The sequence below is a fragment of the Sitophilus oryzae genome, unplaced genomic scaffold (assembly GCF_002938485.1).
Source record: "Sitophilus oryzae breed Bouriz unplaced genomic scaffold, Soryzae_2.0 scaffold_169_pilon_pilon, whole genome shotgun sequence".
In the NCBI taxonomy this organism is placed as follows: domain Eukaryota; kingdom Metazoa; phylum Arthropoda; class Insecta; order Coleoptera; family Curculionidae; genus Sitophilus; species Sitophilus oryzae.
In genome coordinates this window covers 656,611-669,370 of record NW_022146390.1, presented here as the reverse complement: position 1 = coordinate 669,370, position 12,760 = coordinate 656,611, and the positions used below count along the sequence as shown (strand labels likewise).

Genomic DNA, 12,760 nt, shown 5'->3' with positions numbered 1-12,760 from the left:
TTTACAGTAAATTTTTATCTTAATTGAGTTTAGTCACGGGACGCTGTAAGGCCGAAAACCAAAAGACTCTTGGTTTTGACCTAGTTTTTGCTCATTAATTATCTATACTAATATATAAAATCCTGACATACTGATTAATCACCATCCTGCTCAAACCACTCAACGTAAGAAGCTCAATTTTGGCATACAGGTTGATTCTAGGGTGTAGAGGTTCGATAAGAAGGGATTTTTCAAAATTCCAGTTCCAAGAGGGTGAAACCACCCCTCAAATGTTACAATATTTTTTATTTAAAAAACGGTCAAGTTTCCGAAAAAACGCTTAGAAACGTATATCTTATTTTGTTTTTTTACATATTTTAAGATTTTTTAAAAATGTATACAGGGTGTTTCGAAAAATCTGGCCATTGATTAATCACGATCCTGCTTAAAGCGCTTGCAGTAAAAAGCTGATTTTTGGAAAACCGATTGACTTTAGGGTGTAGAGGCTCGATAAGAAGGGATTTTTCGAAACTCGAATTCTAAGGGGGTGAAACTATCCCTCAAATATTAAAATATTTTTTATTTAAAAACCGGTGAGTTTTTCGGAAAAACTCTTAAGCGCGTATATTTTATTTTGTTGTTTTACATATTTTAAGATTTTTTATAAATTTATACAGGGTACCTATTTCATAAAATATTACCATTGAGTAATCACGATTCTGCTTAAATTGCTTGACGTTTAAAGCTGATTTTTGGCAAACGGATTGACTGTGGGGTGTAGAGGTTCGATAAGGAGGGGTTTCTCGAATCTCAATTTCGAAGAGGGTGAAAACGCCCCTCACATATTACAATATTTGTTATATAAAAAACGGTTAGTCTTTCGGGAAAACGCTTGGACAAGCATAATTTATTTGGTTTTTCTACATAATTTGAAATTTTTTAAAAAATCATACAGGGTGTTACAAAAAGTTGGGTAATTTCTTAACCACTATTCTGCTTAAACTGCTTGACGTAAGAAGCTTATTTTTGGCAAACGGATTTTTCGAAAGTCAAATTCCATCGAGATGAAACTACCCCTCAAATATTACCAAGTTATATAATAATATCGCCATATTGTTTTTTCTCATGCTGACATAAATGTGAGAAAATTTTATCCAGTTTGAATGTTAATGGAAATTCTTGCTTTGCTATATTATCACCATTACAAATGATTAATTCGACGCGAACGAACTCGCTGGTACTTGCTAGTTATATTTATAAATTAATATTGTATTTGTTATATTTTATAAATTTTCATAAATATGACCACATGTAAAGAATTATTGATTAAAAGAAAGAAACTATAAAATGTGGAATTTTTACTTGAAGAAACATTCCTTTTTATACAGAATCTGAACAAAACAATTTTTTGCCATAAAAATTAATAAGAATACCTAGACAGTCCCTTTAAAACTGTTGACATTAGCGGTTCCATATATAATTTTTATTTATTTTAAAGCTTTTGAAACGAGTAAACGACAAAACGACACGTGTCATCTGAAAATCTTGTTGTGTGTTGCAAGAATAATGTCTTCAGAAAAAGAGGTAAGTTATTTTGAAGATTTCCCATAAAGAGTGTAGGTAATTATAACTAGCGTGTACACGAGACTTCGTTCGCGTCGAATTAATCATTCACTGTTCGGTTTTTATATGATTCTAAATAAAAAATATATAAATTGTAAAATTAGTAATTTTTTAATGGCCATAATGCGTTCTTTCAAATTAATCGAACAACTAAATCGTTTCCATAGATCCAGTGACGTACCGTGACTTTGAATTTTGAGACCAAAAACTGACACAATAATTTGTCAAAAAAATCATATTACAGCTATATGTTTTATTTTGCATAAAAATGTTAACTAACAAGTTAGAATAATTATATTTCTTCCCTAACTAATTGGTTTTATTGCTAAATTAAATATTTTAAATACGTTGGCTATTATAACAACAAATACATCGTAAAAAACTATTTTGGTAGCATTCTATTCTGAACGAGGATTCAAGTTAAACTTTTTAGAAAATAATTTAAAGGAAAATGAACCTGCTCAAATGCTTGTTCCGAGTAAAATCCTAGAGCTCTATGATTTTCTTTTATAAACTCTGGCACATGATGCAGAATTGCATGAATCTTTGAAGTTATCTTAATACCTAAGTTGAGTATTTCCAATCTAAATTGTTCGATGTCATGTTCAAAATGTTTGTTTAGTGCTTGACCAAAACAACTCGAAACTACTTGATTGAATCCAGAAAACACTGCAATATATTTATTTCCTAAAAAAAAGATGTTTCGGGTTTTGTTTGTCAAAACTTTGAATAGGATTCTTTACCGGGCGATATCGTCTTCAAAATATCCACTTTCTTTAAAAGTTGTCTGGCGTTATTTCCGTTAAATTTTTCATAATGATCTAGTTTCAATCCCGCTTTTTTATCCATTCTGTTGCAACATTGGTATTCTCCGATTCAAGACAATCAAATAGTTTTTGAACCACACCTAACAAAAGGTGCAGCTCAGGAGGGGGAATATAATTTAAGACAGTCGTTTCTTTGTCGCCAATGATTAAAGGTGGTTAAATGTTTATACAGTTTTCTAAAAAATAATTTCCCTTGTTGTTCCCCTAGGTCTCCATAGGATTATTTTTTGGGGCCATTGGCATTCATTGAACAACAGTTTAAAAATATAAAAAAAAAATATTTCAAACAAAAACGCTTACTAAAATCTTTGAATTTAGTTATATTTCCTCCAGATTGTTGCCATAAATTCGTATTTTCTGTAATACTTTTTATAGTTCTGATTGATCCTTTAATTTCCATTTCCTTTACATTTACATCACGCCACGGGCAAAGGTGGGTGGATGAATTTAACTGAAGACCAAGGAGAATCATAATAAGCTTAAAGTCAGCTGCAAAAGTATAGGAACAAATTCCACATATGGACTGCAGATCTAACGTCTCAAAGAGACTTTTAATATTAGCATAAGATTCAGACAACTTTGGTCCTAAGCCAATCATGAATAGTTTATTAATTCCAGCACTTTTATATTTCTTGAAATATTCGGGATCATTTTCAGGGAGCACATTCAGACAAACTTTAAGTGATCCACCACCACTATCAATGCCAATTTTTACATGAAAATCTTCAGATAATTCTCTAATTTCCAAAATATATGATAGAAGACCAGATAAATCTGAGCAGTAATGGTGGTGGTAAACTTAATATTTCCTGAAAATTTGATTGGTAAATCAGAACAAGAGAAAAAACTATCTATCTGATCTAATTTAAACCGAAGAAAACACTAAAGAAACTACTAAATAACTAAACAACAAAAGTAAAATACTAATTAAGTATATCATTTCAATCAAGTTGACACTTGTCAAACTGATAAAACTCGTACGCGCAATATTAAATTTTGCGGCCAACCATGATAGATAGTGGAATTATCTCGAAGAGATAATAATATAAAGCGCAATAATGAAACTATAGCTGTAATATAAGTTTTTTGGCAAATTATTGTCAATTTTTGGTCTGAAAGTTTAAAATCACGGTATACGTCACTGCATCTATGAAAATGATTTAGTTGTTAAATAGTTTTGAAAGGACGCATTGTGACCATTAAAAAAATACTAATTTTACCATTTATATATTTTTAATTTTGAATCATATAAAAACCGAACAGTGCATTATTTGTATTGGTGATGATAAAAGAAAGCAAAAATTTCCATTAACATACAAACTGAATAAAATTTTCTCACATTTATGTCAACCTGAGAAAAAACAATATGGCGATATTATTATATAACTTGGTAATATTTGAGGGGTAGTTTCATCTCGGAATTTGACTTTCGAAAAATCCGTTTGCCAAAAATAAGCTTTTTACGTCAAGCAGTTTAAACAGAATCGTGGTTAATCAATTACCAAACTTTTTGGAACACCCTGTATGATTTTTTAAAAAATGTCAAAATATGTAAAAAAACAAAATAAATTATGCGTGTCCAAGCGTTTTCTTGAAAGACTAACCGTTTTTTAAATAACAAATATTGTAATCTTTGAGGGGCGTATTCACCTTCTTGGAATTTGAGATTCGAGAACCCCTCCTTATCGAACCTCTACACCCCACAGTCAATTCGTTTGCCAAAAATCAGCTTTAAACGTCCAGTAGTTTAAGCAGAATCGTGATTACTCAATGATCATAGTTTATGAAACCTGTATAAATTTTTAAAAAATCTTAAAATATGTAAAACAACAAAATGAAATATACGTGTTTAAGAGTTTTTCCGAAAAACTCACCGGTTTTTAAATAAAAAATATTCTAATATTTGAGGGGTGGTTTTACCCCCTTAGAATTCGAGTTTCGAAAAAACATTTTTTATCGAACCTACACCCTAAAGTCAATCCGTTTTCCAAAAATCAGGATCGTGATTAATCAATGGAGGTTTTTATAGTTTTTAATACTTGCCAGACGCGAATAAAGATTTTAAATGAGCGCGACAAAAAAGTCTTATGAGTATTTATAAGCGCGAGAAAGACAGTTTATTGAGACCCGTAGGCAGCCGATGCGGCTGACGTAACAGTATTTTGGAGTACTTCAAATTTTCATAAAAACAATTTTTTTTCGGTTTCATTTCAATTATTTGCAAGCTTTTAATTCAGAGATTATTTTGTTGGAATTAAGTTACCATGTACAAATATGTATTTATAAATTAAATATTGGACGTGCATAGTGTAAATAGTTTAGAATAATTACTGCAAATAAATATTTAAGTAACTACTAATTTCGCTACTAACTACTAAATCACAATGGATAAAAGACATTTAAGTTGTGTAGTTTGTAAAAAAGTTTCTAGTGACAAAGTTATTGTTTTTTGGATGAAGGCAGACTACAAAAATGCAAAGAATTTTTAAAAGTGCGCCAACAACATGGTTTAAAATTTAAAGAAGTGGTTTTACCAGAAAACGTAGTCCCGACGAAAGGGTACCATGTACAGTGCTAAAAAAATAAGTATTCTGGAATTTTATTAAAGTACCATTGTTAATCTTTCTAAGATTCAAAAGTAAGTAAAAGTGCTTTACTTTTATGCTTAGGCTTTAAAATTACTAAAATTATAGTTATTTAAAAAGACTTTTTTATATTGTCAATCAGGTCGCAAAAATGAATAATAATATAATATGTCACAAAAGTATAATAATATATACTTTTGTGACGTTTGAAAAAAAAATATTTTATATTATGCTAATTTTTAAATAATTATTCGTCTTTTTATATTCTTTCAGATACAAAATACTTAAATTAAAAAGTCTTCTTATTGAAAGGATTTCAATCATACATTTTTATTAAAAAATGTTTCTTTTTATTTATTTAATATTAGTTAGTTTTTTTTAAGTTTTTACGACTCCAAAATGCTGCTACGTCAGCCGCATCAGCTGCCGACCGGGTCTCAATAAACTATCTTTTTCGCGCTTATAGATACTCATAAGACTTTCTTATCGCGCTCATTTAAAATCTTTATTCGCGTCTGGCAAGTATTAAATCCCATTGAATTTGTCTGGCAATTAACACATATTTTTTAATACCTATCATCTAATAAACACGCTGTAAAAATTTTAGAATGCCTAAAGTATGTTTTCCAGGTATAATAATTAAACATATTTGGAATGGTCGGGTTACAGTTTAAACCCTAAAAAACAGTCTGGCATACTTATTTCTAGGTTAAATAGATGCTAAAATTTGAGAATAAACAAATTTCAAGTTGCCTAAAGAATGTTTTTTGGATTTATTTTTTTGCAAATGTTATGGGTTGCGCAGTAGCGAAATACCCCCAACCCCCCAGCCAGACTTAGGATTCTGGGTTCACCAGTTAATAAACTATACATTTTTAGTTATTCTAGCTTGCCTAAAATATGTTCTCTAAATATGTCGTCAGCTCTTAGGCTATAAAGCAAATGAGAATTTACACAGTTTCTTCTTCACGCCCGTAGCATTAGATGAGCTCCGTAGTACAATTAAAAGTTTTAAAAATAAATTCTCATCTGGGACTGATGGGCTTACTCTCAAAATGTTCTCTGAACTTCCGGAATGCACATTAATCTATCTTACTACTCTAATTAATGAGTCATTCCTAAAAGGAGTTTTTCCAAACTGCCTTAAGACAGCAATAATTATTCCTCTGCATAAAGGAGCACAAATGATGCTATGTTCGACCTTTTTAATAATGTATACTCTAGCCTGAATAACCATCACTCTACAGCTACAATTTTCTGTGATTTCTCTAAGGCTTTCGACTGTGTAAATCATAATATCTTAATTAACAAATTGCAATACTATGGATTCAGAGGAGTGCCGCTCGAATGGCTTAAGTCGTGTCTTGGCAACAGAAGGCAGCTTGTGAGGATTGAACGTCTATGTCTTCTTGTAAGCCTATAGAATGTGGTGTCCCTCAGGGTTCAGTACTTGGCCCTATTTTATTTCTGGTGTTGCGAATTTCTGGTATTGCGAATTTTTTTTCTGGTGGAACGACATTGCAAATCTAGACATTAGCGGTAAAATCTGCCTCTTTGCGGACGATACTAGTTTCACTTGGAGCGGCCCAGATGTTACGGCACTATATAATACTATATCCAGTGACTTACGCACCATTAAATCTTGGTGCGATTCTAATCTCCTATGCCTCAACCTTTCAAAAACTAAAGTTTTGTCATATAAAAGTACTATACAACCTTTTGTACTTAATAACACCACTATTGACGTCGTGGACTCTGTGAGATTCTTAGGACTTGTTGCAGACAACTCGTTAAAATGGGACTTGCACATCGAAGCCTTATCAAAGAAACTAAGCTCTGCCTGTTTTGCGCTAAGATCAGTTTCTAAGGAACTTAACTCATCAACCTCTAGAATGGTCTATTATGCCCTTTTTGAGTCGCATCTTCGTTATGCCCTTCCATTCTGGGGTACTTGCTGCGCTACAAAATTTGATCGTATTTTCAAACTTCAAAAGAGAGCAGATCGATACTTATTGGGACTAAACAGTAGAATCAAAGACTAAACTGCCAGAATTTCTTTAAAAATTTTAAAATACTGACTCTTCCTTCCTTATTCATTTTTGATTCCGTTTGCTTAATCCGCAAGCACATATTCTCTATTCCGGAAAGGCCTTCTCACAACTATCCACTTAGGAATGCGGAGCATGATATTTATCTGCAAACCCCGAGCTCACAACTAGTTAAGGGCTCAATACTGTACAATGCCAAGAAAATGTACAATCATTTGCCTTCGAATATCAAGTCACTTTCATTCTTTCCCGCATTTCGCAAAGCTCTGAAATCATATTTACTGGAGAGAGCCCTATATGCGGTAAACGACTTTTTTGTTGATGTTTAATCATGAACAATTTTGAATTTTAAAATTTTGATCATCTCACACACTGGTTAAAGGTCTAGTATTTAATATTTAATATTTTATAACTCTTGATTTTATGATATATAATATGATTTTATCCATTTACAGTTTTCCTTTTGTAAAATTTTCTAGATACGCCTGTGTTCTGCAATGTCCATATATGTTTTATTTGTAATTTTATGACGTAAATTTTTTTGAATTGATTTGTATTGTATGACATTTTTTTTTATTATTTGTATATTTGTTTTTGTGCTTTTTTGTTTTATGAATGCTTTGTCGATGAAGCTGTTTTGGCTTTTTGTACAGGGTGAGTCAACGATAGAGTAAAGTCCATTATCTCATTTGTTTCGAGGTTTACAAAAAAATGTTTAATATAAAAGTTATAGGGAAGGTTAAGATACACATTTTAAAATTATTGTAGAGTATACAGGGTGCTTCAAAAAAGGGTGGCGGATATAACATATATTTTTTTAAATGCAACACCCTATTTTTTATTTTATTTTTAGATTCTGCGTAAAATTCCATAACTTTTTTATATATAATGTTATATACCTAAAATTAATCGTTTTTGTAATATTTAAATTTGTTTAAACAAATGGTAAATTGCAGTGTGATAAAAAATTGTCAGTGGTACCATTGTTTCTAAAGTTGCAATACCAAAATTTGGTATGAGAGTTTTATAAAGATGAAAAAAAGGATATATGTAAAGATATTTTAGTTAAATGCTACAGGGTGTTCAAAATATATTTATGAATTTCAACTACTTAAAATTAAAAAATCTCAAATTTTTCAAATGGTACACCCTATATATTTTCATTTTTTTCTGATAGATTTTGCAAAGCTCTTTTAGCTCAACTTTTATTAAGTATGTCATATACCTATTTTTAATAGTTTGCGATTTATTCCAATTTTTTCTATTTTTACACTAATTTTTAATACAATTACGCTATAACATCATAGTTGCCGTGGCAAAACGAAAGTATTTACTACTTATCTTTAACAAGTAGTTTAATAATTAATTGCAATAATTGTTATTATTAGTTAAAATTAATTAAATTTACTCAAATCAACTAAAATCGTAATCGTGAATTTCTTGGTGTATTTCTATACTATGAAAGATAACACTTGGATTTTCCGTCGGGGCTAATAGTCACAGATTAGGGTAATACTAACTAGATTATCTAATTGTTGACGACTACCGATATAGGAATTTTTTTCGACATACAGTCATACAGTAAAGTTTTTTTCTCGTAGTAATTCTGGTTTATAATTCATTTCATAAAGCCAATATTACAGCTGCGAAACCGTCCCATTACACACTGAAAATAATATAATATAATATGAAAATGTTTTCTAGATAATCTACATCTATTCTTATAGTACTTAGCAAAGTACTATGTAATATATAGTACTGAGCCAAAAAAATATGTTTATCTTGGCTTGTTCGTGTATATCTGTCACATTGACTAATTCATTTTCAGGAAAATCTGTAAAACTATTATCTTTACCTCTACCATTTATACTTATCACAACAAAGTAAACTAAAATTCACGGTTTGTTCTTAACTTGCTTAACAGACATATGAAATTTTGATCATTATTATTTTTTGTCATGGCAACTATGATGTTATAGGGTACCTAATTGTATTAAAGATATGGTAAAAATAGAAAAAAATGGAATAAATCGCAAACTATTAAAAATAGGTATATGACATACTTAATAAAAGTTGAAGAGCTTTGCAAAATCTATCAGAAAAAAATGAAAATAAATAGGGTGTACCATTTGAAAAATTTGAGATTTTTTAATTTTAAGTAGTTGAAATTTATAAGTATATTTTGAACACCCTGTAGCATTTAACTAAAATATCTTTACATATATCTTTTTTTTCATCTTTATAAAACTCTCATACCAAATTTTGGTATTCCAACTTCAGAAACAATGGTACCACTGACAATTTTTTATCACACTGCAATTTGACATTTGTTTAAACAAATTTAAATATTAACTATTAATTTTAAGTATATAACGTTATATATAAAAAGTTATGAAATTTTAGACAGAATCTAAAAATATAATAAAAATAGGGTGTTGCTTTAAAAAGCATATGTTATATCCTCCACACTTTTTTGAAGCACCCTGTATACTCTATAATAATTTTAATATGTGTATCCTAACCTTCCCTATAACTTTTATATTTAACATTTTTTTGTAAACCTCGAAACAAATGAGATAATGGACTTTACTCTATCGTTGACTCACCCTGTACAATAAAGCGTTGTTTTTTTTAAACCGGTTTTGAGATAAAGGGCGGTGAGCGCGCAGTCTTGCATTATGTACGGTATCGTTCAAGTTCAACCTGTAGTCTCGGTCAAAAACACGCCGGCGCCGTATAAAGCCCATTAATTATTGAAAAATATATAATTATAAATAATTTACATTACCTAATAACGCCAGGAAAAAATAAAATTGATTTTCAAAAAAATCCGTTTTTTCCAAAAAACTCAGCAATCCTTGAAATTTTAAAACTTTTTGCAAGGCATCTTAGTGAACATCCCAAAGCGTAACTTTGCCCCAATTTAACCATCTATCTATTACGGTTTCTATTACGGTTTCCGAGATACCAATGCTCGTACCTCGAATTTGTAGCACCCTAATTTTCTAATTATTGTTTTCTGATTTATTTTAGCCCGGCCCGATTCGACGTTTACTTCAAGCATTATGTCCATGCGGAACGACTCTTGAAGAAGAGGAAGACAAAATTGAAATCACTGTAGAAAATACGGCTGGAGAATTGCTCGCAAGTGCACGATACAAGAGAACCAAATTCAATCGGATCTTGTTCCGTATACCCATCGTCGCGGACAAGGAGCACCTATATCGAAAAACTAATGAACAGAACGTGTTCCGGCCGGGTTACCAAGATATGTTAAAATACCAAGTGGATCAACCAATTGCCGATATGATACGCATTGAAGAGACATGTGGCCCGACTAGGAATCTGCAAAAACCACCAAAGTGGGAAAACTCTGATCCTGAATCGGATGATTGTTGCCCCTGCGAGCTCCTCTGAAGAAGCAAACAGCGACACCTCTGTGTAGAAGAATCAGCAGGTTTGGAGCAGTGGCGTGCATATCGCTGTGCTAGAACCATACTAGGACAACTTAAAAAAAGTCATTTCGAGAAAATCGACTTTTAAGGTTTGAAATTGTTACTATATACCTTATTATTAAATATGTTAGGTTTTTGATACTTTGTAATTAGTTAGCTATTATGTACAGAAACATGGTGTAATTATAATAATTACCTTAAAATGTCATCAAAAAATTATAAAAAAACATTTTGTAAGATGTCTTTGAATTGCGCTACAAAACACAATAATTTTCGAAATTGTTCTTATTTTATTTTAAGTTGTCTTAGTATTGAAATATCTGATTACCTGTTTAATGATCCTGTCCGTGTATTGTTTTACTTTTTTTCGGGAAAAAGGAAAGTTATCTTTTTTTTTGAAGTCAACTTAAAAAAAAGATATATTTTACAATATTTTTTCTTTGTTATGAAACACTAAGGTATCTTTACCATTGTAATACTAGGACAAGTTTAAAAAACAGGACATCTTTCAATATCTTACTATTTCACTAGCAAACAAGTTAAATAATGAGAATAATTCCAGTTTAGTAGAAAGGACTTTTCATTATGTCCTACTATTTCCCCACAAATCGTTTAAAATTTACATATTGTAATAGTAAGGTACATTGTATACTGGGCCCAAATTAAGGAATTTCACAAATCTGACTATTGCAATAGAAAGAGCTCGATTTTTACAATAAAATGACCAGGATAACTCAAAATCGACATTTTAAAGTTATCCTAGTATTGCTCTAGGACAGCGATATATGACATAAGCAAAAAAGCGTTGCCTACCCCAGACAATATCATAATTTTTTTTTCATATATTATAATTCATTACTAATCCAACAAATAAGCATTTTTTATCTTACTTTTTATTCTAGAGATTATACCTAAGATAATACAGGGTGACTCCTCTCATACGACGCGGAGGCTCCATGGAGAACGGTGCTTTAATCGAAATGAAATTTTAGTGGCATATGTAGGTTAGTTTAGAGCATTTTTTAAAAATATAGAGACTTCTACAGGATGTCTCCAATAAAAGTTACGCATCAAAGTTGGGTTTTTTGTAATGGAACACTATATAAACAGGGTGAGTCTTAAATAAGTGCAAATATTTTCAGGGGTGGTATATTTCGACTCAGGAACACGTCTATGAGGTTTTTTTCGCAAAAAAAGATGTTGAAAATCGTGCATTTTCTTTTAAATTTCCCTGTATATTTTTCGAAAACTTTTTAGAACTGTCTGTTCACCGCAAATTTTCCCATGGAAATACAGAAAAAGCCGGTGGCTCTCAAAATTTTTCCAAAAAAAAAACAATTTTTTTTAAATTTTCAAACTTAAATAACGCGGTTATTTTGGACTTATTTGAAGAATGGTAAAGAGAAAATATGTTTCTTTTATCGAGATATACCAGTCCTGAAAATATTTGCACTTATTTAAGTCTCACCCTGTATAGTCACCTAAAGGTGAGTTTCATTAGAGAAGTATAATATGATGAAAATGTTAAATATGCCAAAAACCTTGCATTTTAATCATATTATACTTCTCTAATGAAACTCACTTTTATTTTTTCTCCTACAATCCGAAAATCAATTAATATATAGGGCGTTCCATTACAAAAAACAAACTTTTAATGTGTAACTTTTTTTGGGGGGAACTATCTATATATTTTTAAGAAATGCTCTAAATTAGCCTAAATTACGCTCATAAAATTTCATTTCAATAAAAACTATCGTTCTCCTTGGAGCCTCCGCGGCGTATGAGAGGCTCCACAGGCCACCCTGTATTTAAATAACTACTGCGTTAAGGTGCGTATTCATTATCCGAACGAACGAACGAACGAACGAACGAATGAAAGTGCGGTATATTTAGACGGGGACCGAACGCATGCGGCCGTTCGTTCGTTCGTTCGCTCGACCATCCGTTTCGAGTCGGTACATCAAAGGCGTTCGCCAAGAAATGCGTCCGGTCTATGGTCCGGTCTTCTCGAGCGGTTCTACCGTACGGTCCCCGTCCATACCACTAGCGAACATTCGTTCGTTCGTTCGGATAATGAATACGCACCTTTAAGGTGTACGCGCACTGAATCGGTATCAGTCCGGCGAGAAACGGCGAAGGCGGTGACTCGACTATCGTAGATAGGTAGAGGTAGGAATCTGGCATCTACAGGCCGAAATGTTTTAGTGGACGCCGGCGCCGTCTATATGTACGATGGTCGCAGT

The 12,760-nt window shown here is 31.5% G+C and overlaps 1 protein-coding gene across 1 annotated transcript; it reads left to right on the top strand.

Annotated features, from left to right (window-relative positions):
- Positions 1-1,434: 1,434 nt before the first annotated feature.
- LOC115881169 lies at positions 1,435-11,526 on the top strand. The gene is made up of 2 exons (XM_030898551.1): positions 1,435-1,563; positions 10,096-11,526. The coding sequence occupies exons 1-2, from the start codon at positions 1,546-1,548 to the stop codon at positions 10,477-10,479; spliced, it is 402 nt and encodes a 133-aa protein (XP_030754411.1). The 5' UTR covers positions 1,435-1,545; the 3' UTR covers positions 10,480-11,526.
- The last annotated feature ends 1,234 nt before the right edge of the window (positions 11,527-12,760 follow it).